General features: G+C 43.5%; 1 protein-coding gene across 2 annotated transcripts; it reads right to left on the bottom strand.

The window, feature by feature from the left end:
• Positions 1-7,452: 7,452 nt before the first annotated feature.
• LOC135876563 (protein CLN8-like) lies at positions 7,453-26,677 on the bottom strand. 2 transcript variants are annotated; one of them, XM_065401828.1, is made up of 5 exons: positions 26,472-26,677; positions 26,258-26,391; positions 14,369-15,008; positions 12,294-12,389; positions 7,453-7,517 (listed from the first exon to the last, which is right to left on the bottom strand). In XM_065401828.1, the coding sequence occupies exons 3-5, from the start codon at positions 14,900-14,902 to the stop codon at positions 7,497-7,499; spliced, it is 651 nt and encodes a 216-aa protein (XP_065257900.1). In that variant the 5' UTR covers positions 14,903-15,008; positions 26,258-26,391; positions 26,472-26,677; the 3' UTR covers positions 7,453-7,496. The 2 variants fall into 2 exon arrangements, with proteins under 2 accessions (XP_065257900.1, XP_065257899.1); XM_065401827.1 differs by lacking the exon at positions 7,453-7,517 and having other exon boundaries at positions 12,040-12,389.
• Between the last annotated feature and the right edge of the window lie 754 nt (positions 26,678-27,431).

Genomic DNA, 27,431 nt, shown 5'->3' with positions numbered 1-27,431 from the left:
TACACTGTACCCACAACTGACAGTGGACGTTTGTGACAGAGGACCAGAGGGGGCACACTGTGGTTACTCAATTAGGGCAAACTGCAAAGAATGGGGCAGACAATCCCCAAAGCTGGTGGTTATTTGAATACTTATATTCACCCAGCTAGCCACAAAATAGCTTACGATACCTTACTGATTGCACAGAAGCCAAAACACAGTTCCCTTATAGCAACACAGTCTTGGGCTTCCAACCAGATACACAAGTCAAACATGATGAGGATTACTGAAAATCTTATTCATCATATATGAAAGTTCTACCAATCCCAAAGGATCAGACACATTACCTCCCAAGTTAACAAATATTTTAGATCTTACCCAAATACACACTTACAGCCAATCCTTATTAACTAAACTAAAATTTATTTAAAAAGACAAGAGAGTGTATTGGTTAAAAGATCAGTATACATACAGACACGAGTAGTGTGCCCGCAAGGGGCCGAGATACCAGCGGAAGAATGACACTCAAGCCTGAGGATAGTAAGCAGCGCTTTACTGAAGGAAGAACTTACGCTCCAATCTGTGCGGGGAGTCCCTAGGGCACGCGGAGGGGCTGCAGGGGACTCTGGCCGTCCGGGACAGCTGGCCAGGCAGGACTCCACCGAGGGGAGTCCTCTGCGGTGTTATATCCTCCGCGCTTGTCTCGAGGTTATGTGGGGTCAACAGCTGGCTACATTCATTACATCCATAATTCATACTCATTATATAAACTAACATGTTACAGACAAAAATATGCTGAGCTACACTAAACTATATCTTGGCAGGGTCTGTCAGACAAAGTTCACTGAACGGCCTGCATCCTCCGCTCACATTCAGTCACGTACTCGGTCCGCCACTTAGCTCCTCGCCAATCTTCCGAAACCTTGCCCCTACAATTACAATTCTGAGATTAGTTTCATAGTAGAGATGGTGTACTTTGTAGTTGCAAAGAGCTCTTTCAGAATTAGTCCATAGGTTATAGTCCAATGTTCATATCCAAGGTGATCCAGATGGGACAGGAGATCTCAGTCTTACAACTCAAGCTTCCCCTGCATAAAGCATCAAGCAGATCTGAAATAAAAAGGATCAGGACCCAAGGGTTTTTTATTCAGTTCCAGGCCTTCTCTTGACAGCTCGGAATCCTTAGGCGAACAGTAGGCAATCATCAAGACTTTGAAGTAGACCTATTTCCTAAGCATCACCGGTAATTAGCTACACAGATTAACATAAGGCAATTTCCTGTTTTCCACCATTTGTGGGTGATTTTCTATATACTTCAAAGAGAAATCAATACAGTGATATCACTATATTTACAGTTCATTTAAATGTTAAGATCTCCTTTTGATCTCTGAATTAGCAGAATACAACATAGACAGAAACTGTTTGATTACATTGTCAACCTCTAATAATATATATGTAAACACACACAAAAACAAACATTATCTACCAATATGTCCCTAAAGGTTGAATTTAGGTCATTTATCCTGCAGGATGCCTAACCCTTTCTGGCCATGTGTCACAACATTATAAGCTGACAGTCCACAGTCAGAACCCCTGTGAGGGAGGCTATACCACAGGAGCTCCAGGATGTGGGCACAATAGCTCAGGAGGGTGGTTGGGGGGAGAACCAGGCTCTGCAAATTGTAGTACAGGCGGAAATTCACCCCTTGTCCCTAAAGGGCCGTGATGCATTGCTAAATCGTATGGGAAAGGTACCCCAGGATGATTGGGATCTGTTTATGCTATGGCTTGTGGAAGTGGGCAGAGAGATGGAGAGTTTAACTCGTGAAGACTAGGTGGCCATATGGCACAGTCTGTTGGGACGGGGCACATTAGGCATTGATGTGGCAGGGTTGGAGAATACGTTTCTTCTCCCAGAGCAGGGGGCAAAACAGTTGTTCAGGGAATACTCTTGTACTGTGGGGATGAATAAGATCAGGAGAATCCCTGGAGAAATGGGGTGGAATATACTCAATTGCATACAGGCATGGGCACGGTGTTGGATGATCCCCTGGATGACCCATGGGTGATACCTGGGGGCGGGAGGGGAGGATAGGACCTGGCATGGGTGTGGAGTTGCTGAAGAAATGGCTGGAGCTGAGTAATCAGCAGTTTCTGGGACACTTATGGCTGCAGCATCCTGAGCTTGCTCCCAACGAACTGCCTCGGGTTTTGGAACAGGTGGATGTATGGAGGCAAATGCATGAGAAGGGGGGAGCCAATCCATGTTATTACCCCTGTGGGCCAGTAGTGGGTGGAAAGGAATGGATCAGCTAAGAGGGAAGGGTCTAGAGGAAGGTGCCATGGTTTCGGGGGTGGGGGGTAGAAAAAGATGAGTGGACAGCAATAGAATAGGACAGTGGTTCTCAAACTTTTTTTGTGTGTGGACCACTTGAAAATGGCTGAGAGTCTTGGCAGACCACTTAATGATCTTTCCAAATGTTGTTTGTACCCGTAGCTAAGTATTGTAAAGTGCTTTGGATAAAAACACTATATAAAAAAACCCTTAATGATCATTAACGTTTTTTTTGTTCTACAAATAAAAGCACACCACTCATATTTTAATATCAGTAGTCTTACCTTTCTAATGCGATGGATGTGCCCTCTCTCCCCCGCCGCAGCAGCCCCTAAGCTGGGGCTGGGAAGGACGGGGTGGGTGTGTCTCTCCCTCCTTCGCCTGCCGTGGCAGCTCCCGAGCTGGGGCTGGGAAGGAGGGCCATCTCTCCCCAGCAGCCGCAGCCCTGGAGCTGGGGAAAGTCACCTCTTTCTCTAGCCACTGCAGCCCTGTATGTCCCAAATTCCCCTTACCCCTTCTTCTCACCCCACTGCCCCCTCACACCTACCCCCTATTCCCCCCAAGGCCACCACCTCACCTTACATCTGCGTCTATAATGAAAACTGGCAGGCTTACTCTGTCTTGTTGGCTTCGTTGTCTGCTGTTGCTGCTGCTTGCTGCTGCCTTTCTGCCGCCATCAGCTTCAGCCAGCCACCAACTGCTCCATTCCCTCCCAATCTTTTGACTCCTCCAACCTCTCATTCTTTTCTTACTTGTCAGCTTATGACCTCTCCGTCCACTCCTTTCTCAATCGCTTTCAACCATCTTAACCATCTGCCTTTTACACTGTCCTGTCAGCGGCCAAATCTTTTCTGTGCATGCTCGTACATTCTCAGTACCAACATCCCAAACATTACCTCATTCTTGGAGTATGCCAACATTTTCACACATGCTCACTGCTGTGGTTTACCTCAGAGTTATGATTAGCTTATTTGACCTTACCCTACTTGGCTTTCTGCAAACTCCCTTTCACCCATTTTTCTACTGCATATGCTCAGCATCTGACCTACTTTTGAAGCTTAGCTGACTTTTCCCCCTACTTTTGTACTGCACATGCTCAGAAATCTCATGTGACCTGGAGACTTGTTTACCACCCTTGTGACCGTTATCTGTCAATCATTGTAATTTACCACTTTTGTGACCTTTAGCCTACATTCTACTGCACATGCTCTAGACCTGCAGCTTCCAATGATGGCGTGACTCATGCTTCAAAATGGAAGTTAGGGACACAATATGGAATCTGAGGAATTTCTCCAATATTGCTAACAGTGGTTTCCGTAGGCTCAGATGACAGCTTACATAGGTCATGTCATTTGTCAGCCTGTGTGCCAACAATGCTCTTGTACAGAGTTAGGTCAGTCACCATAGCACTGACTGTCACACATCACATAGCGAGTGGTATCATAAGGCTATTCTGTCTGAAGGAAATGAGAGGGACATCAGTCACCCTAGCAGCTTTACAACTACAGAACACTGTATTAACATTACCTAATCCTCCCTACATCCTGAACAGCAGGTTAGAATTGTTCTTCCCATTGGACAGATGAGGAAACTTGAGTCACACAGAGATAAATAGGTCACCCACAGCCAAAGAGCAAGTCATTAGCAGAACCAAAATTAGGACTCAAGAATGTGTGACTTCCAGTCCAGATCAAATCACTAGATTATGCTGCCCTGCATATCCCCAAGGAGTCAGCCCTAGCACTAATTTGTGCTCAGAAATATGCTATTGTCATGATTCAAACATGACAGTGCCATATTAGTAGTGCCACATCTGGCTGATGCACATGTTTTGTTCTTTGTGGTGTATGTAGCTGTGTTTTAGGGGTACATACCCATATATCATAGAATCATAGAATATCAGGGTTGGAAGGGACCTCAGGAGGTCATCTAGTCCAACCCCCTGCTCAAAGCAGGACCAATTCCCAACTAAATCATCCCAGCCAGGGCTTTGTCAAGCTGGGCCTTAAAAACCTCCAAGGAAGGAGACTCCACCACCTCCCTAGGTAACCCATTCCAGTGCTTCACCACCCTCCTAGTGAAATAGCGTTTCCTAATATCCAACCTAGACCTCCCCCACTGCAACTTGAGACCATTGCTCCTTGTTCTGTCATCTGCCACCACTGAGAACAGCCGAGCTCCATCCTCTTTGGAACCCCCCCTCAGGTAGTTGAAAGCAGCTATCAAATCCCCCCTCATTCTTCTCTTCTGGAGACTAAACAATCCCAGTTCCCTCAGCCTCTCCTCATAAGTCATGTGCTCCAGACCCCTAATCATTTTTGTTGCCCTCTGCTGGACTCTTTCCAATTTTTCCACATCCTTCTTGTAGTGTGGGGCCCAAAACTAGACACAGTACTCCAGATGAGGCCTCACCAATGTCGAATAAAGGGGAACGATCACGTTCCTCGATCTGCTGGCAATGCCCCTACTTATACAGCCCAAAATGCCGTTAGCCTTCTTGGCAACAAGAGCACACTGTTGACTCATATCCAGCTTCTCGTCCACCGTGACCCCTAGGTCCTTTTCTGCAGAACTGCTACCTAGCCATTCGGTCCCTAGTCTGTAGCAGTGCATGGGATTCTTCCATCCTAAGTGCAGGACTCTGCACTTGTCCTTGTTGAACCTCATCAGGTTTTTTTTGGCCTAATCCTCTAATTTGTCTAGGTCCCTCTGTATCCGATCCCTACCCTCTAGTGTATCTACCATGCCTCCCAGTTTAGTGTCATCTGTAAACTTGCTGAGAGTGCAGTCCACACCATCCTCCAGATCATTAATAAAAATATTAAACAAAACCGGCCCCAGGACCGACCCTTGGGGCACTCCGCTTGAAACCGGCTGCCAACTAGACATGGAGCCATTGATCACTACCCGTTGAGCCCGACGATCTAGCCAGCTTTCTATCCACCTTACAGTCCATTCATCCAGCCCATACTTCTTTAACTTGGCGGCAAGAATACTGTGGGAGACCGTATCAAAAGCTTTGCTAAAGTCAAGGAATAATACATCCACTGCTTTCCCCTCATCCACAGAGCCAGTTATCTCATCATAGAAGGCAATTAGGTTAGTCAGGCACGACTTCCCCTTGGTGAATCCATGCTGACTGTTCCTGATCACTTTCCTCTCCTCTAAGTGTTTCATAATTGATTCCTTGAGGACCTGCTCCATGATTTTTCCAGGGACTGAGGTGAGGCTGACTGGCCTGTAGTTCCCCGGATCCTCCTTCTTCCCTTTTTTAAAGATGGGCACTACATTAGCCTTTTTCCAGTCATCCGGGACCTCCCCCGATCGCCATGAGTTTTCAAAAATAATGGCTAACGGCTCTGCAATCTCATCCGCCAACTCCTTTAGCACCCTTGGATGCAGCGCATCCGGTCCCATGGACTTGTGCACGTCCAGTTTTTCTAAATAGTCCCGAACCACTTCTTTCTCCACAGAGGGCTGGTCACCTTCTCCCCATACTGTGCTGCCCAGTGCAGCGGTCTGGGAGCTGACCTTGTTTGTCCTAGCGCTTCCTTCCTTGGCTTCAACCCTGCAAACCTGCCTTCAAAGAACATTGCTAATAAGCTGCATGTTAATACCAGGAAGGACAATCATGATCTAGTCTGACCTCCTGCATATTGCAAGCCAGAGAACTTCATCCACCCACTCCCGTAATAGACCCCTAACCTATGGTTGAATTAATGAAGTCCTCAAATCATGTTTTAAAGATTTCAGTTACAAAAAATCCACCATGAACACTAGCTTAACCTGCAAGTGACCTGTGCAACATGCTGCAGAGGAAGGAGAAAGCCCCCCAGGATCTCTGCCAATATGACCCAGGGCAAAATTCCTTCCCAACCCCAAATATGGTGATCAGTCAGACCCTGAGCATGTGGGCAAGACCCAACAGCCAGACATCTGAGAAAGAATTCTCTGTAGTAACTCAGTGCCCTCCCCACCTAGTGTCCCATCACCAGCCTTTGGAGATATTTGCTGCTAGCAGTCGCAGATTCGCTACATGCCGTTGTAGGCAGTCTCATTATACCACCCTGTCCATAAACTTATCAAGCTCAGTCTTGAAGCCAGTTAGCTTTTTGCCCCCACTGCTCCTCTTGAGAGGTTGTTCCAGAATTTCATTCCTCTGATGGTTGAAAACCTTCACCTAATTTCAAGACGACCTTGTAAACTGGAGTAATAGAAATGGGATGAAATTTAATAGTGAAAAGTCCAAGGTCATACATTTAGGGACTAACTGCAAGAATTTTTCCTATAAGCTGGTGACTTATCAGTTGGAAGTGACCGAGGAGAAAGACCTGATTGATTACACAAGGACTATGAGCTGTCAATCCAGGATATGAGACAGCTGGGCTCAGCACCCCCTCTGCCTTATGTGGAGAATGATTTTGAACATGGACTCCCACCCCTTAGGAAAGTGCCCTAATCACTGGGCTATGGGGTCTTCTGGAACCAGTCTCTCTCCTGTTGGAGGCTGGGGATGGCTGTCGAAAGGAAAGGAGGTAAGGCGAAGACATTTGCATGCTTAACTGTATTTTTATATTTTATACTTGTTGGTAAGTAACAGTTTATCACAAACAAAAGTATTTTGTCTGTTCTTCTGGCAAGGTCCCCATGTTCTTGAGCTTGTGATAGGTGTATGTGCAATGGGGAATCAGACAGCATAAAGTAATCCTGAACCACACAGCTTCTCATTACTTCAAGTCTCCTTTTAAATCATACACTCTTCCACTTCAACTCTTTCTTAATTTCTCCCCAGTCACTCTACATTCACCTTTGTTTTCAATAATTTCTCAGGTCTTTCATCTACCATCTTGTGTTATTTAATGCTCCAAAGTATCTATGGTTACAGTTTGGTAAAAGTAAAAGTTGTTTATGAACAGGTAAATTAATTCTTTAGGGGCCTTTCAATGTGATGATAAATAAAACAAAAACTATAATTATTGCTCTGCAAGTAGTACTACAAAAATATCACCAAAGTATGTAATCCTCCCAGTGCTTGTGTGTGTGTGTGTGTGTGTGTTTGCATTTTCTGACACCCCATGAAAAGGTAATTAGAAATTTGGCAAGACAATGGGAGAAATGATGTCTCATGAAGATGCAGATGGTTTCTGTATGACAAATGCTTCCTGATGCTAACTCAGATTGCTTACACAGAATAGATACAAACCTGTTTAAAAAAAAAAAAAAAAAGATTTCAGTCATTTGTCAAAATTCCCCTAAAATCAATGTAAGCTCTCATCCCCATATGCCCTGTTTCCCGCCCCCCCCCATCCATGTTAAACCTTTAGAAGTTTAGGATAGTTTATTTTTTAAAACTTTTATGCAATGATAAACAGTATGTTTAGCAGAAGAATATGGAGAAGCTGTCAATTTTAGATTAAAAAAGGTCAGGAAAAGAGGAGGGGAGAGTGGGGGGGGGGAACATGTTTCTTCAGGTAATGGTAGAAGTTAATTGTTCATGGTGTCCGATGCTACAGCTATTATTTCTGTCCTTCATACAGTTACAAAGCTATGTAAAAAGTTTACACTTTTTGTAAAACCATTCTGTAAATGATGGGGGGTTTATACTGCATCCTGCAATCTAAAACTTTCTTCCTGATTTACAAACAATGAGCAGATTAAGAGGCCTACCTCCTATCTTTGTAAATTGCCTTTAGAAAGATTTTATTTGCTTGGGGTTTTTTGCATGCTGGGCAATTAGGCAACACTTTAAAAACAAGCGAATGCTTTAAAAAAAACACTTGGGATAGTATCTCTTTTAAACATTGAATTGTAATTTTTATTTCACTAGAACTCTTCCTCCTTGGTTAAGATAAACCTGAAAGTACTTAGGCACATGTGTAAAGTTACTCCCATGCATGTCCAGAGGATCAGGGCCTAACTCAGACACAGGCCACACAGCTGAAACATATGATACACAGACCAAAAGATTAAACTCAAAGTGGTGCATTTTTTAATCACTTGTATAAAAAGACAAACATTGTGAAGCTGCATTGATGTTAATAACCTGTAATACATTAAAAGTGGGCAGTTTTTTACCTATTCCTTAATATGTTAATATGAGAAATTTATACTGTAGTTATTCCCAGCTGCTGAACTGGAAGTTATCCCTAACATATGTAATAAAACATTGTCAATGCACAAAATGATACTTTTAGTTCATATATTGCAAAGCTTATTTCATCACTGCAAGTCACCAAAGGAAAATATTGAACATTGAAGAAGATGACATTTCATCAGTAAAACAGTGAATGGAAGAGTCACACAAATTATAATTATTCAACAAAATACTTATTTATGTAAGCAAGCCAAAAAATGGCATAACATCCAAAAATTCTTTGTTGTACAACGACTACAATGTATAACTACATTAAGTGTTTTCAAAGACAGTTTAAACTGACTTCTAAATCCATGTCATGCGGGAGTCTCCCTCAGATCAATGCTAGAGCATTCTAGAAAGAGAGGGCACAGTATATAAATTCTCAATTACTGTACAAGAAGAAAATTACAGGATTTGTACATAGTTGGCAAGAGGGTTTGGGCTGGAATCTATAAGAAAAGGAAGTTTGTGTTGTTGGTGCTAGAAAAGATAATGGTAGGCTTTGGAGATAAGAATAAAAATTGATTTAATAAAACAAAACAAAAAAACCCTCATAACACAAAGTCAATGTGAAGAACACAGCACATGAGTGCTGCAATCAGACAATTAGAACCAGATACCTGGCTGAAGTGTTTTGATCTGTTTGAACGGTCATGGAGCACTGGCTGATACAAAGTACTACAATAATTAAGCCCATTCTTGATGAAGGATATGATAAGTCTGCAGCATTGAACAGGGGAAGGGAGTACATTAACTTGCCAACATTTGGAGTTAGGCAAAAATTAGTGATGGCAGCACATACTAAGGGCCTGTTCCAATTCTCACTGAAGTCAATGGGAGTTTTTCCATATGGGAGTGTGATGAAGCCCTGCTAAAGGAGTACTGCAATCCAATTTTACGTTAGCAAAACCAACAAATGAACTACACCTAGTCTGGGCCTACAGCAGTAACAAAGTCTTAGTAGCATTTAGGCATGAGTAATCTCTCATCCTTCAGAGCTAAAGAAACCTAAAGAGAATGGATGCTACCAGTTTAGGCCTAGAGCAATGAGAGAGATCTATGTAAACCTGCATAACAGCAATAAACCCGACCAAACATTCTACGAGTGGCAGCTCATATGAGGACCACACAACTTATACAGAAAGATAACTCTATACATTTAAACTTACATGTTGAGATTATAATTTTAGAGGGATACATACCAGGAGAATTTCCTTTTTCCTTCCCTTTAACATGTTCTGAACCTCCCTCCTTCCCCACCACCCTTCTTCAAATAAAGAGAATGAATTTGATCCAGCTTCTTCTACTATACCAATGATATCTGGGTGCTCAAGGTACACTATCAAGGTGAAAGTCACATTAATAAAAATAATCCCCTACCTACATTTTTAACAAGACTCAAGAACACTCAAACCTCCCAAATAAGAATTCAGTTTAGTTACATATCAGCTTCTCTTTCTGGTTCTTTTGCGCTGGCAAACACTGGTAGGTTAACAATATTATTCCTTAAATACCACTGATGTGCAGGAAGCTTTAGCAGGTATAAAATATAACAAAGTTCCTGCCCTGAGCATATTACACTGGCTCCAGGAATATGCAAAATTTTCTTTCCCTACTTTTTCCTTAAAAAAAAAAATGCTTTTGATTGAAAATTTAAAAATCAGCGTAAAAAAGCAATTCTGTTCATCACAAGTTTCATAAAATCAGTTTTACAAAATCTATTTTTCCCTATTAATAGTTAAAAAATACGAGAGAGAGAGAGAGAGACCTGCACTGCTCCATGGAAATATCTATCCAGCTGCTTAAGCCCATTAGGGCTCAGCCTTCTAATAGCCTTTTGCATCCTCAGCACTACGGCTAATCCCAGCCCCTCCAAGCGCTAAATCCAAGGCCAGCTTCATTGAGTACTTCTTCACTGAAGAGAAAAAAGATGTACCTTCAAATGATCCAGACACCCAGGACATACCACACCATTTCAGGAAAAAGATACATTCCAACAGGGTCATCTTTTAACTCAATACTACATGAGTGCCAGCGTGACTGACCCATGTATGCATCCAATTAGTCATACATGCTAGACCCAGGTAGGGTGATCAGTGTGAAAAATCGGGACGGGGTGGGGGGTAATAGGAGCCTATATAAGAAAAAAATCCAAAAATCGGGACTGTCCCTATAAAATCAGGACATCTGGTCACCCTAGACCCAGGAATCGCTCAGTTCAGTTAACATTCCTTATGCAACTGGAACACACAAACAAATACATCTTCAGAACTGAATACAAATGACATGGGTTTTTACAGGCCTGTTCAACAACCACACTGCCAGGTTTCCACATCTTTTCAGAATGTGACAGTACTGGAAGGATGGCTAGAAAGACCAGATGATTTTATAGGAAGACACTTCATTCAGCCTCTGAAGACTCTCTTTGCCCTGAAGGTGCTCAGAATGGCTGAGAGACTCACCAATGAGGTCATAAATGCACTAGAGGCGTTCATATGCCGAGTTTACCATTTGAAGGCCAACATTACAACACTTGCAGAACTATGTTGCTAGATGTTTCATAAGCAGCAGACAAAAGGAGAAAAATTGCCATTGACAAGGGATGCATTTATATCTGCTATCAAGAGGGCAAATTATCAAGCAATGGAATGGCTCGGTGACGATCAAGTCCATCCCAAACTACCTTCTCCCATCGGGCACCAATGGGTCTTGGAGGATGGACTGATCGCACCAATTATGCATGAAAAACTATAGCTAGAGGATTGATTTAGGAGTGCAATCAAAAAATCATGTGCAAAGACTGAATGCTCATCACCTTGTAAATGTCTGGCCAACCGTTTGCCTTATACAGAGATGTGTGTGTGACATGGATGAAGACCAATGTGACAACGTGTCTAGCAGTGTAGCCATACATGGAGATGACACTAATGATGACTTTGACGAATAAATGTTTTTAGTTCTACATGTCAAGGCTAGATTCCCTAGGATTACCAAAGGTCAATGTCATTGTCATGCAAGCAGTGCATTCCTGTGTTAAAATATAATTTTAAAAAATTGATATTTAAATATGTATCTACATAATTGTTTTGGGTTTCTTGCCATTGTGTTCATGGAAGAAGGATATTATTCAGAAGCCCTAACTTAACCCATTTCTGAGGAAGTTGTATTATCAAAATTTCCACCAGCAGTAGGACCTGAGGGGGGCAGAAGGGAGGGGAGGCAGCGAATCCCTCCTGCCATTGAAATTATGATTCTGTAGATTTTTATAAATCAAATGACACCTCCCTTACCATTCTATGCCTTACTTGCCACTTCCCCCAGAATGAGATTTTACTACATTATGTTCTTAGACTAAAATTACTGGCATAAATCCTAAATCAAAGAGAGAGAGAGTGTGTGTGTGTGTGTGTGTGTGTGTGTGTGTGTGTGAGAACTATAGACAGAAAATTTTAAAACACTTTTGATAAATGAGTATAGTACACTGATAGCAATCTGCAAAGAGATCGATATATTCATAGACTTCTTGTAAGCAATTCTATTTTCATGCACTTGGTAGCAAACTGCACCATGTTCTTCTGGCCATATTTTACTGTTACCCTAATAACTGTTGCAGAATTATATCTTCTTCTTTTGGAATGTTTCGATATTTAATTTTTCAGAGGATCCATTTTTCACTGCTGTATTTGAAGAATTCCAATCAACTGGACCGAAGAGCCGCTGAGTCGTTACGTACATCCAGTATGGATTAAGTATTAATGTAAGTGTACTTAGCCCCAAGAAAAAGACAACAGAATATGGAAGTCCCAGATTTTCCACCACATCATTCCAATTAGAAATACATACCCACCACATGTGATAAATGAGGACCATGCGGCAGTGAACCATATGGATATCTACCATTTGGCTTGCCTTCCAAAAAAGGGTATTACCATAGCCAGTCTGGAAGAGACAACAACAATGAAAGAGAAATGAGATTGCAGCTTCAAGATAAGGCAGTCAGTATTTTCTATAAATAAGAGACATATTTAGCTTTCCTGTTGTATTTAGATAAACTGCCATACAGACATTCTCTCAATCATTTTTCTCTACAGTGCTAAGAGATTAAACATTTATATAGCACAGTGGTTCTCAAACTTTTGTACTGATGAGCCCTTTCACACAGCAAACCTGAGTGTGACCCCTTTTATAAATTAAAAACACTTTTTATATTTAACATTATTATAAATGCTGTAGGCGAAGTGGGCTTTGGGGGTGGAGTCTGACAGCTCAGGACCCCCCCCCCCCCACAATAACCTCACGACCCCCTTAGCGGTCACGACCCCCAATTTGAGAACCCCCGATATAGCACCTTTTGTCCAGCAGAATTCTAAACCACTATGCAACCTATGTGTTGTGACAAAGTTCCTCCTCTATCTTGGTGGGTCCTGCGCTTATTGGTGGATTTTCTTGCCTCAGAGATTCACCATGTGGGTTGGGGAACAGCCCAGAGACCTTCCCCTCTGGAAGAACCCACAGTCCAGGTCAATTGGGAGGTTTGGGGGGAACCCGGGCCCGCCCTCTACTCCGGGTTCCAGCCCAGGGCCCTGGGGACTGCAGCTGTCTCTAGTGCCTCCTGTAACAGCTGCAAGACAGCTACAACTCCCTGGGCTACTTCCCCCTGGCCTCCTCCAAACACCTTCCTTATTCTCAACACAGGACCTTCCTCCTGGTGTCTGGTAATGCTTGTGCTCCTCAGTCCTCCAGCAGCTCTCACTCTCACTCTCAGCTCCTTGCGCCTCTTGCTCCCAGCTCCTCACACTCGCACCACAAACTGAAGTGAGCTCCTTTTAAAACCCAGGTGCCCTGATTAGCCTGCCTTAACTGATTCTAGCAGCTTCTTCTTAATTGGCTCCAGGTGTCCTAATTAGCCTGCCTGCCTTAACTGGTTCTAGCAGGTTCCTGATTATTCTAGTGCATCCCCTGCTCTGGTCACTCAGGGAACAGAAAACTACTCATCCACTGACCAGTATATTTGTCCTCTACCAGACTCTTGTACCCACTGGTCTGGGTCTGTCACAGTGTATACAGCTTTACTTAAATGCAGCCACCTGTTGGATGGAGGAAGACAATCAAAACAAAACACGTCACAAAAGTGCAGTGGGGATAGCAGGGTCTGGGAAGTTTTGGCACCTCTGACTGCTCTAGCATCTACATGCACAGACAGGACCTCCATGTTTACGTTCTCATTAAAAACCACTGAAGAAGGGCTACGGTGATCCCATCGTGGCTTCTGGGTGTAGTTCTATAGAGTCGAGATACTTTAGAATTTAAGCTTAATCTACTAAAACATACCACTGGAAACTGATTACCATTTGGGAAGCAGAGCTGATTTCCTCTCTCACTACAAGCATGGCAGATCTCTTCAAAGCTGTTCTCCCTCTCTGCATCCATAGAATATACATACACACTCAGATGTGTGAGCAAGCATGCGCACACTGTTAGTCTCCAGCAGAAATTGAATGGTCTATATTAAGCTTGTTGGAGCTGATAAGCTATTTCAATACTTCTATTTTCAGTCTTTAAAAAAAATCTTTTAAAAATAGAGTTTACTAACCTAATCTTTAGTCCTGTGCACTAGATCCCAACTAGTGAGTCTGTAAAGAATTTTTTTAAATCTTTCCATTTGTTTCTTTTCTACAAAATGGGTAAAAAAAAATTTAAAAAATTGTGGAGAATATTTAAGTATTTTTAGGATGTTATAATTAAGGATTCCGTGGCCACTTCACTTCAAGTTTGGAAGGCAAAATTCTTTTTTGATCCCAGAACCAATCTCCCAATTTGGAGGCCAATATTTCTTTGCAGAATTTTCTGAGGAGGAGGCAATGTGAGGTTTATAATGGAAACTTCTATCACCAATAATGAATGCAGCAAGTTCTTACCTTTGAAAGCACCCTCGAGATGCAGCATGAAGGACTGCTCATCTCAAGTAGCAGTCCCATCAGGGGTAGATAGTGCCCAGCTTTTATGTTAATTATCAGACCAAAAAGCCCACCAAAGGCAAATAAATGATGAACTACCAAGAACATATCAAATTTTCTGAAAACAATATTAGACACATGAATAACTACATTTTCATACAAGAAGAAGCCAGCGGCTATTAAGCAGTGAAACCAGCTCCACTTTTGCTGTGAATACACTTGGTCAGCTTGAAAAACTGGATCTTTGAGTAAGGCCCACAACCCAGCTACACAACACTGAATTCCAAACAGGGCACCTGTGATAACCAAGTTCCACAAGACCTTCTCATATCCTGACAAAGTGCGATAACTGGCACTGATGCATGAGGACAGCCAGTGAGCTAGAAGAAATACTCCCAGGTAGATAAAAAAGCCAGCTGCCAGTAGCTTCAAACGAACTTCCCACAGAACATAGTCCCAGTCAAATAATGTTGCACCATCATTTGCAAGATTCATTTCTTCTTCTCTACTTCAAAATATTTGGAGGGAGTCTGAAGCTTCTCACCCACACATTGGTCTTTTATAAGGTTACTGAGCCTGGGCTGTTAGTGCAAAAACCCATCTGCAATTAAAAAAAAGACAGAAGAGGCTTGTAAAGAATGGCTGTGTCTGTATATGGTCTCCCCATTTATAAAAGCTCACTAGTTTCACTACAGCTTAGAGTTTGTTACTGTTTCTACTGATATTTCCCAACAGTTCAGAACTGACATAAAAAAACCTGGTCAAGGCTGATGATTAGCCTTCAAGGTCTCAACCAGGTATATAAAAGAGAAGATGAGACATAGGCAGAGAGAGAGACTCCCTGTTTCCTTGCTTGCAGAATTATTAATGCCAATGGACGTTACAATCACAAAACATTCACCTTTTCTTCCCTAATTATATAAAAATAGAATACATTTTCCTGGTCATTTTCTTTACTGGTTTTTCCTCCCTTTCTGTTACTTCTACATATGTAGAATACGTACTATTCTTTTGTTTATCTTTAAGTCTTCCCTTGCCTTTATAAATCAGTCCAGCAGAGGGCAACAAAAATGATTAGCGGGCTGGAGCACATAACTTATGAGGAGAGGCTGAGGAAACTGGGATTGTTTAGTCTGCAGAAGAGAAGAATGAGGGGGGATTTGATAGCTGCTTTCAACTACCTGAAAGGGGGTTCCAAAGAGATGGAGCTAGACTGTTCTCAGTGGTACCAGATGACAGAACAAGGGGTAATGGTCTCAAATTGCAGTGGGGGAGGTTTAGGTTGGATATTAGGAAAAACTTTTTCACTAGGAAGGTGGTGAAGCACTGGAATGGGTTACCTAGGGAGGTGGTGGAATCTCCTTCCTTAAAGGTTTTTAAGGTCAGGCTTGACGAAGCCCTGGTTGGGATGATTTAGTTAGAGATTGGTCCTACTTTGAGCAGGGGGGTTGGACTAGATGACCTCCTGAGGTCCCTTCCAACCCTGATATTCTATGATTCCCCAAGAAGTCCTTCCAGTTGTAGTGTTTTGCTAACGTTGTCAACACATTTTAAAAATAATCCTTCACCAACTTATACTGTCAGTACCATTTCCCCCCACCACACCTTCCTCACAAAACACTTAAAAATTGTTTTATGACCAATGCTTTTTTATTTCTAACTAAGTTAATATTCCAGGTGTGAACAGAAACAACTACGATGGACATAAATATAGGGCCAGGGCTAAAAAGAGAAAAACAACAACCAAGGCTTACCATAGGGTTACCATATTTTAGGTTCCCAAAAAGAGGACACTGCGGGGGGCGGGGGGGGGGGGGGTGAGGGACGAGGAAGCGGGGGAGGGAGGGGAAGCTGTAGGGAAACCTGTGAGCACTGGAAGCAGGGTGCAGTGTCACTCCCTTTCACGGTGACATGGCAGCTGGCACAAACCCAGAACGTAGCGACAGCCATCAGTCAGCGCCTCCCTTTGGGATCCCCTCCCTAGGGCTGAGACTGGAGCTTGGGCGGGCAGCTGCTGTGGCTTTCAGGGGAATGGACCAATCGGGAAGCAGACCATTGGGTCTCTTTCTGAGCTGCATCTTGTCTGCTCTGCAAAAACCAGGACATTTGCTGTTATTTGTAAACCCTGCCCGAACAGAAAAACCAGGCTCAAAAAATAGACTCTGTTGGGAGGAAACGCAGACATATGGTAACCCTAGCTTATGCTTCCTTAGCAGCATGTTTAAAGCATCACTGAACCTTCATTTTTTCATATGTACAGCCCTCTTGATAAGTCTACACTATATTTTAAAACCTGCAGCAGTGAGTCTCTGAGCCGTTCTATAGATTCAGGATTGTGTGATGGTGCTACAGACTCAGGCTCATGATGGGCAATCACTCGTTACTGAGTATGATCATCTTCTATAGGAATTATGGGTCCTCAGGTGGCTAATAAGGCCAATCCTTGAACCACAAGTTCTATTACAATGAGGGCAGATATTTTCAGGCTCAGGAGGAGGCTGTTGACCATGACTGGAAGCCAGTCTCTCCTTCCTCCTGTGTCTCTTGTCCTCTTCAGCTTGTCGGCGAGCAAGCTCAAAATGCAGGGGACCATCACGTAGGATTTCACTCCATTTTAAGCAATCCTGGGCACGTGTCTCCCAAGTGTCAATGTCAATATTACACTTTTTTAGTTTGTCCTTCAGCAAGTCCTTATAACGCTTCCGTTGTCCACCCACTTTACGGTACCCTTCTTTCAGCTGAGAGAACAGGACCTGTTTTGGGAGGCGATGATCTGGCATCCGGATAACGTGACCAGTCCAGCGGAATTGCTAACGGATTATTATTGCCTCGATACTGGTGTTCTTTGCCTCTTCCAGAACACTAATATTGGTGCACCTGTCTTCCCATTTGATCTTCAGAATCTTACGAAGGCAGCATTGATGGACTTTCAAGCGGTGTCTATAGGTTGTCCAAGTTTCGGACCCATACAACAGTGTTGGGAGAATAACGGCTTGATAAACAAGAAACTTGGTGTCTGTTCGAATGTTGTGATCTTCAAAAACCCTGCACTGTAAATGAGAAAAAGCTACACTGGCACAGCTCAGGCGATGTTAAATTTCTGCATCAATATCTGCCTTGGATGAAAGATGACTTCCAAGGTAGAGGAAATGATCAACATTCTCCAGTGCCACTCCATTGCACTTTAGTCTTCTTGATATAAGAGTGAAACCAAGACACGCATAAGCATCGGCAAACACATTCAATACCACGTTATCGTGGTATCTCCCTCCTAACCATTGCAGGCAAAGTTCTGGCGTGGATCCTTGCAACCCGCCTTCTGCCCCGTCAGAAGAAATTTTACCAGAGTCACAGAGTGGTCTCCGACCATGTCGTGGAATTGCAGATATGATCTTCACAGCACGGCAGCTGCAAGAAAAGTGTCAAGAGCAAAACCGACCACTGTACATGGTTTTTATTGATCTAACTAAAGCCTTTGATTCAGTGAATTGCCATGCCCTCTGGATTGTACTTTCTAAGATTGGATGTCCTGACAAATACATCAATGTCCTAAAACTGCATCATGACAACATGAAAGCGACTGTTCTGAACAGCACTGGCTCCCAGAGTGAACCTTTCAAAGTACAAACAGGCGTCAAACAGGGCTGTATCATCGCTCCAACCATGTTTGCAGTTTTTATTGCCGTCATTGTTTACCTAATTGCTGGGAAGTTTACAGCTGGCGTTGAAATCATTTACAGAATGGATGGAAAGCTGTTCAGGCTTAACAGGCTGAAAGCCAAGAGTAAGATTTCCACAACATCTATTGTGGAACTTCAGTATGCTGATGACAACGCAATTTTTGTCCACTCTGAGAAAGATCTTCACACTATCAGGTTCATGCTATGGCACTAAAATCAGCTGTGTAGATGTTTGGGCTTGAGCTGGAGCTTGGGTTCTGAAATCCAAGGAGGTGGTGATTTTGAGAACCCGAGCCACAACGTCTACAGTGCTTTTTAGTGCCGCAGCATGAGCTTTGGGCTCTGAGACTCACTGCCACTAGTTTTAAAATGCAGCATAATCATACCCTGAGTCTTTAGGAATCAAACATACACACCCAATTTACAGGGTACAGATTAAAGCTGCAACAAACCAGCCACTATGGGCCTTATTCTCATTTACACTAAGGCTACTTTACACTGACTGGAAGTATAAAAGAGCCTTGAACTGTTGGAGAAGAATAATGTGACCTAAATGTAAATGAAAATTGAGCCCTATATCTAAGGTTCATGTGTACACACACTTAATTTTGTCTAGAAAAAAAAAAGAAAAATCATTCTTTATTATATGTTTACATTAACAGACCTTTGATACATACAAATATGTACTTTGTTATGTTAGGCAAAAAGTTTTTTTTTTTTTTTTTTTAAAGAATTAGGCAAGCACAGATAATACTGAAGGGGGTTTATTTATGGTACCGGGAAGACTGACAAGCAGCTTCAAACATATGGTGCTATAGTGGCCAGTTATATACATTTTTTTATTAATTTATTTGCATTTATTTGTACATACAGAGACAAGACATTGATACAAGTTAAGAGAGAACCCTGAACAAAGATAAAAATAAGAACAGTACATACATATAGAGGTCATTCTAATTGCATTAAACGTCTATGACTACCTTGCGGGGGAAGGAGGTGGGGTGGGCAGTAAGGATGAGTGCTTACAGATATCCAGTGTGCTGTGAAGGGAGGGTTTATTCTGTTCTAAGAACTACGTTACTGGGTGGGCATTAACCATATAAGCTTATTAATTGTTTACAATTGTCAGTACCGTTTGTGATACTGAAATATTCCTGCTTGCTTGTCTGGGCCCGATCCTGCTTTACTTACTAAACTGTTTTTTTTTTTTTATGGGCACAAGCTTTGTTACTTCTTACCAATAAGCTGAACTAAGTTATTATGTATTGACAGAGACTATGTCCTTGCTTTTCAGCAGCTTTTGTCTTTTCTGCTGGCTAAATTTTAACTCCTTCCTGACAATTCCCTCCTTTTGACAAATTGAACTTTTAAGTGAGATAAAGTTAATACTTTAAATATTTTGATATATATGGTTTGTTTTAGGGTTGCCCAAGGAAGGGGGGAGTGAGAGGGGAATTGGGGGAAGGGGGTAAAGGTAGGAAACATAGTAAGAGTTTTAAGCATGTGTATAAAGTACCCACACATGACAAGAGAAGTTAGTAACACGAATATAGAAGCGACAGCAGCTGTTTTTTGGACAATTGTTTACTAGGAGACGGGGCTGTATGATGCATTATGAACAGGATTTTTTAGTCGGGTTATGGTTTGATTGGAAAGCTGGACATGAATGCGACCTTTGGTGATGTGGTTACGAACGGTGGTAAACGCAGATGCAGCAGCCAGGACCATTTTGAGTAGAAGCTTTTTGGCTAGTTGAACCAGTGTGTTGTTTAGGTATAGGTTGTTATATTATTGAGGAGCTGTTGTTATTTTAGTGAACATACGGCCGGGGAGGTGCACATTACCTAGGGTAAATGAATTAGTAATTTGCAGGCACATGGAAGCGTTTGCTTGGCACTGTAATCGTTTGTACATGTAATAAGCTGCAGCGGTGATAAAACACTACAGGGTAACAGATATTTGTACAGCAACTTTATTATTTGCAAGAGGAAGGACATTTACAACAACAGAAGAGGATGAGGTCAAAGGGCGAAGGGTAGAACAGGAGCACACGATGTAATTGTTTGTTTTTGTGCAACAGTTTGAGGTTGTTATTAGTGTAGCATTGTTAGGGGATGGTGTCAGGTATTTAGACAGCCCTACTTTATACACCGTATTATTAGCCATATATTTAATAGACTTGAAATGGAAAGAAGAAGGAAACACATTAGTAGGAATAACAGAAGGATACACAAGAAGGAAATTTAAGGAGGAGGGTGAGTCTGGAGGAAGTAGAGAGGCAACTATTAGTTGTGTAGAAATGTTTGCAATGTGGGCAAAGGCGGGGGAGGAAAGGGTATGGGACGGGGGAAAACCCAGGCATACATTTAACATGTTTGTTTGTTTTTTTTGAAATATTAAACAGATTACGAGCCAGCATATTACAAGCATGACCTTTAGCTTGTGACTTGGCCAGGTTGACTATAGCATTTGAGGGTTTTTTTAATGATTTTGTAAAAAAAATTTATGGCTATATTAATTGCAGTTAAAGCATAAGATAACCCAGTGTTGGTATGTTTAAGGGCTTGGGTAGTTTGGCCTTTGATTTAACATTTTGTGATTTTGCATTTTGAAATTGGGGGTTCTATATGTGTGTGCCCACATTCCCTGAAATTAAATACCCAGTTACAGTCCAGATTCGGTGAAATGCAGGGAGGGAGCCAAAGACTGCTCCCGGGCTGTGGTAGTCGGATTGAGACTTTGGAGCCTGGATGTTTTTGGAGGAGAGCTGTAACCACAATAGGTCCCAGGTGGTCCGGTCTGGGGGCAAGCTAAGTGTCTGGGTTTTTTTTACTCATTTGCCGCTGCCTTTTGTAGGGAGTTGCACATACTGGCCAGCTTTAAAACAGGTATTCTGTGTAACATGTACCAAGGGCAGATTCCAGGAGGCTGCATTAGGTATGTTTGCTAGGAGAATTAACATGGGGAGTCACCTTTGTTACTTAACAGGTTACAATATAAACAAAATGAATTTATTTATACATTTTAATTTTGGTTTTATGAACCCATGTTGGAATTTTTTGCACTTTTACAGAGGTATTTGTATGGGCCAATACCATGACCTGATTTTTCTCCTGTACGTTCGCCCAAAAGGGGGTCTCTGGAGGGTCCTGGGCTTAAGAGGGTGCACTTTTACAAGGAACCAGTATGCTTTGCTGAAGTAAAGAGTAAATAATATTATTTACTGTGTTTATGGCCTTAGATTTGAAGGGGTATTGCTTGGTAGGTGGAGGAAATTGACTGGTAACCTCACCTGGATGGGTGGGCAAAGACGAGCAGGCACTGAACTGCAAGACAGTTTATTTTTTGCCCAAACAGAGGGGAACCTGGAACATAATTTTTAAAAAAGGGTTAAATGTATTTCAAGTAAGAGCCACAGATTTGGCAGTGCAACAGAAGAAAGAAATGTATTCTTGCGGAGGGGGATGGTATGAGTACGCATAAGTTTATTAGTAACTGTACGTTGAGCAAGATTGAGAGTTGCTGCAAGGTCACAGAGGGCGTCCATGCCCAGAATAGCCCCCTTTGCATTTGGAGCTACATAAAAGGATTGGGTTCAAAAGAATAGATTAGATTTTATAAGAACAGGATAGCTTTTGTAAGCCATGAGTTGTGCATCTCCTACCCCGACACAGTAATATATTGTTTAGTGGTGGGGAGGGGGAGGTCAGTAATGGAAACAGATGCTCCCGTATCCACGAGAATTGTACATGGTCGGCCCCTCATTCATGCTTGTAAGTGTGGCTTTGAGGGATTTGAGGGATTTATACCTAGCGGGTCATGGAATTTAAAAGCCTGGCCATTTTTTTTTTTTTACTTAGGTGTGAGTAAGGGTTGGCAGTCGGTTGAGACACCGGGTGGGGCTGTTTGCAGGTGGGAGTTAAAACCTTTCTTTAACATTTTTTTTAAATGCTTGATTTGGTTTTTTTGGATTTGCAATGCCTGCATTGCTGGAATATATATATATATTTTAACAGTACTGAAAGGCCAGCTCGTCCTTGCCTTGTACGCAGCCCACGATTAGTCACCAATTACCAGCTTTGTTTCCCACGGCTTCTTGGACGGCCTCTTTAAACTTAGTTCAGGCAAGGGTCATATTATTTTTAGATTTAAATTTAACAGAGGCCCAAACGCCGTTTCGGTGCCCTTTTGTAGGGATTTCGGCCCATGATAAATCAGGGCATTTAGCTTTTGTTAAGATATAAAGATTCCTGGGATGTAACGTACAGGTGGTAACCATTTGGCTTATCTGTTTTTAGAATATTAAATTTGGGTCTTTGGGCTTTAAATTAGGGAGATTTTTTAGTAAGCCCCTCATTTCCTTTGTGCTGAGAGGAGTGTACTTATAAGTATTATGAGCCACTGTGTTTTCACCTGTCCCTGAGCAGTATTGCTGCTTAAATCAGGGTCAGTAAAATTACCCTTTTGTTGTATGCTAGCAACAATACGATGTGCAGAGAAGGTTTTTTTTTTTTTTTAGTTTTGCTTTTAGAGCCTTGTTTTTTGCTTCAAGCTCGCTCAGCTTGTGGCTGCAATCTGCCTTTTGATTCAGCTCTGATGTAAGAGCCTTTTGGAGTGTTTTTAACTTTTGTAATTTTTTTTATATTTGCAATACATTATTATAATTTTTTTTTAATTTTTTTTGTTTGACCAGACCATTACAACATGCTATTTATTGTACTCGTATCCTTATTCCATTTATTTTTGGCCATTATTTTTTGAACCTTTTTATGTTTCCCTTTTATAAAATTAATGAGTCTTTCTCCCGTGGAGGGCATTACGGTACCGGGGAGACTGATAAGCAGGTTCAAAGATATGGTGCTATAGTGGCCAGTTATATACATTTTTTAAATAATTTATTTGCATTTATTTGTACATACAAAAACAAAACATTGTTATAAGTTAAAAAAAAAACCTAAACAAAAATAAAAATGAAATGTACATATAAAGGTCATTCTAATTGCATTAATTCAGGGAGGTTAAATCCATTAATGGCTATTAGCCAGGATGGGTAAGGAATGGTGTCCCTAGCCTCTGTTTGTCAGAGGGTGGTGATGGATGGCAAGAGAGAGATCACTTGATTATTAACTGTTAGGTTCACTCCCTCTGGGGCACCTGGCATCGGCCACTGTTGGTAGACAGGATACTGGGCTGGATGGACCTTTGGTCTGACCCAGTACGGCCATTCTTATGTTCTTATGAAACAGGGAGAGGCCCAGAACTTGGGCCTGGGCTCCCCACCCCCCAAGATGGACCTGATGGAGGGGTCCTGTTTTCTGTACCTACAAGCTCTGTTTTAGACTGTGTTCCTTCTGTTTTACCGGCTGGCTGAGAGTCAGGTCTGACTGCAGAGTTGGGGTGCAGGGCCCTCTAGCTTCCCCAAGGCCCCGCCCGGGCAGACTTACTGCGGGAAGCGCACTGTGTGGCAGACAGCATCACACTGACCCTCTAGGGCTCTACAACAATCACACACCCTTATCCCACCACCTAGATCCTTAAGAAATGCATAGGGGAAACTGAGGCACCCACACAGTATTCAGAGAAAACATTAAGAACATTCCCACTTGGTCACAACAGGTACAACAAAATATAATATACTGAAGCAGGCAAGTGCTGCTTCTGACTTTCCACTTTTAATTGACTCTTGTAACCTTGTGGCGCCGGCATGTTGTAGCTTCATTTTATCCCAGCACCCCCACCTCTTCCCACACACCCTCTCCTGCCCCCAAACTCCCTCCCAGAGCTTGCATCCAGCCCTCTGCACTCCCTAACAGAGCCTGCACCCAAACTCTGTCCCAGGGCCTGCACCCCTCACCCCCTCCTGCACCCCCAGGCCTTGCCCCAGCCCAGAGCCTGCACCCAGCACCCAAACTCCATCCCAGAGCCTGCACCCTCACCCCCTTCCCACACACCCCTTCCTGCACCCAAACTCCCTCCCAGAGCTTGTACCCAAACTCCAAGCCTGCACCCCCTCCCTCTGCAGCCCCTCCCATCCCCAAACTCCCTCCCAGAGCCTGCACCCCTCCACCCATCCTGCACCCCCACCCTGTGCCCCAGCCCGGAGCCTACACCCAGCACCCAAACTCCACCCCAGAGCCTGCATCCCAGACTCCCTCCCAGAGCCCAGCCTCTCAACCGTCCTACACCCCAATCCCCTACCCCAACCCAGGGCCTGTACCCCAGACCTCCTCCCCCCACCCAAACTCCCTCATAGAGCCTTAGGCAGGTGGGGAGCGAAGTTCGGAGGGAGTGGGCTCTGAGCTTTCTGGGCACCACCAACATTTCTATAAACCTGCCACCCATGTTCTACAAAACCTTATTCTAGTAAACGGGACTACTTGCATGAAAGGGCTTGCAGGATCATCTTGTGAACAGAACTGCCTGGTCAACTTCTGAACAGAACTACACCACATTCTAAAAGGTCTTTTATTCCTGAGGCTAACTAAGCGGATAGGACAGAGAAACAACCTGCATATTTTCTCACCCAGCATCACAGTTATTATTATTAACTATGTAGTCCAGAATTTTCAAGCTTGGGGGCATAAAGTTAATTAAGACTTCCTTCACATGAGGTGGTTAAAAGAAGCCGAATGTTTTCTTTCATTTTTGTTTGAAAATATCCATGATCACAGGTACAATTTGCTGACGCATTAGACTAGATTGCTGAGACCGCCAGACACAGCACATCCTGTCAATATGGGCAGGGGAAGAACTACCCAGAGAGTCTCTCATTTCACACAGTTTGACTGGGAGCTTTGGTGGGAGGCAGAAGAGGAAGCCATATAGATCGTTAGCAGCATAAGTAAACAGATTCTACAGAAATGCTTTGCCTCTCCGCTCCTTATAGGTACACAGCAAAGGAATATTGCTTATTTATATTCTGAGAGGGTCTGATTCTGCTCTCCTTTACACCAGAACAACTCCACTGGCCTTTCCTTACCACTGCCTTGCATCCTGAATCAGTGGGAGAGTTAAGAATTATAATTTGGTAGCATTTCACACTCACTCTGCACAGATGTATACAACTACATAGTGTACAAGGACGTGGAGAATCAGGCCATTAATGTCAGCATAGTTACACTGGTGTAACCAGAAAGCCCCAGAAACCTTCCTCTCTCAACTCCCCACAAAAAATGAGAACGAAAGCAAAACACCCTCCCCTGCAGCACCACCACAGTTACATACAGCCCTCTGAATACAGTGGTTCACAGGCTGCATGAAATTCCCCTGACTTCATGCAAACAGTGCCCGGTTTACAATGGCGCCATGGAGCCGGGCCCATACTCAGAAGGGGCCCCGGCCTTCTTGCACTGTGCCCTGACACCCCGCCAGCTACTTGCTTCACTCAGCCTGCCCACCCGCCCGCCAGCCAAGGGCTCCTCTCCACCCACTGCCCCCACCTGCCGGTTTCTCTCTGCCCCCTGGCCGGACCCCAGTGCACCACTGGCTCCGGGTAGTCTCTGCTTCCCACCACCTGTGGGCCCCATCTGTCTCCCTGGAGCTGAGCTGCCTGGGACTGATGCAGAAGCCTGGCCAGTCTCAGCCAGGTGGTGGTGGTGGTGTGGGGGACTTGGCTGGGCCCCTCCAGGAAAGTGGGTCCTGAGGAGCCTGGCCTGGCTGATCACGTCACTCCTGAGGGGCTGTAGTGATTCCCCACCCCACAACCAGTGCTGGCTGCGCTGCTGGCTCATCCCAGCAGACACCGTCGCCTCCCAGCAGGGCCCGTGAGTGCGGCCAGGAGGCAGGGCGTGGGGGAGAGGGTCTCTGGGGAGGTGCTGGGCTGTGAGGGGGCAGGGGAAATCTTTCTGTGTTGGGGCATTAGGGAGTGAGGGTTCTGTGTGTGTTGCTGGGCAGTTGTGGTGGGGCTGTGTGCAGGGCGCTGTGCATTTGTGGAAGGGGGGGGGAGGGTGCTGGGATAGCGGGTCCGGAGGCGGGCTCTGGCCATAGGGAATGGGGGGGGGGTGTTCCGGTGTTGGGTAAGGGGGGGATGTGTGGCATGGCATGGGAAAAAGAACAACGAAATAACCATATGGAGGTTCTCCTAGGCCCACCCTAGACATTCATTAAAGTGCGTGCTGTAGTTAAATAAAGCCCTTAGTTCTCCACACAGCACCCATTGCATGGTACTTACCGGCTCGTTAACTTCAGTTGCACGGCAGTTTCTCCGCCCAGCTTCTGCTGTGCTTCCAACTGCAGCAGCGATCAGCCCACGGCAAGATGATGAAGTCAGGGCTGCTTATTCCACCTTTGCAGAAGCAGCTGCAGCTGAAATGCAACAGCTTGGAGCCTCAGAGCGACACCACAGCAAAAAGCAAATGTTGCTTATTGCTTCCTCCCGCCCTTACCTTTGTTTCTGCCTGACGTAAACCATGGCTCCCTGCCTGGAGGGGGGAGTGGACCGCAACAAGTAATCCGCTTTGGCAAGCCGGACTTTGTGGTTGTTCACAGTTCTCCTTGGATCTTAATTTGCAATGCGGGAGTGGGGTCGAACCACACTCTGCCCTGGTGCTGCAGCCAAGTTTTGTGTTGCACTGAGTAAAAGGGCGATCGCCCCAGTAGCGAGTCCTAAGAAAACATCGCACAGTGGAGTGTGTTAGTCTCCACTGGCACGGCTAGTCTCCTTTCAGTTTCACTTTGCGTATTTTATGCCCTAGCAAGATGGTGCCGTGTTCGGCTTCTTGCTTTTTTTTTTTTTTTTTTTTTTTAATCTTAATATTTCTGATAATATTAGGTTTTATTTATTTCTGCTAACGGAACTTAAATTTGGGGCTTAAACAACCTAACACTGTCACTTTAATTATTAGGAAATTTTAGAAGCCAACGTGTGACACTGAGATGGCCCTGGTCAATAGTTTCCAAGAGCACACTTTCTCATGACACCTACAGTGTGACATTCACCTAGTGCAGGGGTTCAAATAAGGCTGTAGCTAGCAGTGATTAGTACTCAGCCTTTAAGCAGGTAAACTGAATTTCAGCCCTGTTGAACAAGCTTAAATTAGCTTTTATACATAGCATTTAGAACAGGATCCATCTATTAACCAGATAGAGTAAATGTAAATTATTCTGTAATTTTTCAGTACATGCACAGTTTTTATTTTACAAAAGACTGCTAGAGTTTTTAATAGGTTGCTAAATTCTGCGGCATTTATTTTTTATTCCTACTGTTGTATTAAAACAATATTCAGATGATTTTATTCACTGTACAAAATGTTTCTCGCTTATGACATACTTGCAAGGTCATCAAGAATGATAGTAGTTGGAGGTTGGAACTTTGGAAGAGACCTTTCATGGAGTCCTATACTGAT

Source organism: Emys orbicularis, chromosome 3 (genome assembly GCF_028017835.1).
Source record: "Emys orbicularis isolate rEmyOrb1 chromosome 3, rEmyOrb1.hap1, whole genome shotgun sequence".
Classification (NCBI taxonomy): domain Eukaryota; kingdom Metazoa; phylum Chordata; order Testudines; family Emydidae; genus Emys; species Emys orbicularis.
This window is presented reverse-complemented; position numbering and strand designations above follow the sequence as displayed.

Coding starts and splice junctions, on each gene's coding strand:
- LOC135876563 (XM_065401827.1), bottom strand. CDS start 14,902: ATGAATCTTGCAAATGATGGTGCAACATTATTTGACTGGGACTATGTT. Junction 12,390..14,368: donor TCTCGAGGGTGCTTTCAAAG/GTAAGAACTTGC, acceptor TGTCTCTTCCAG/ACTGGCTATGGTAATACCCT.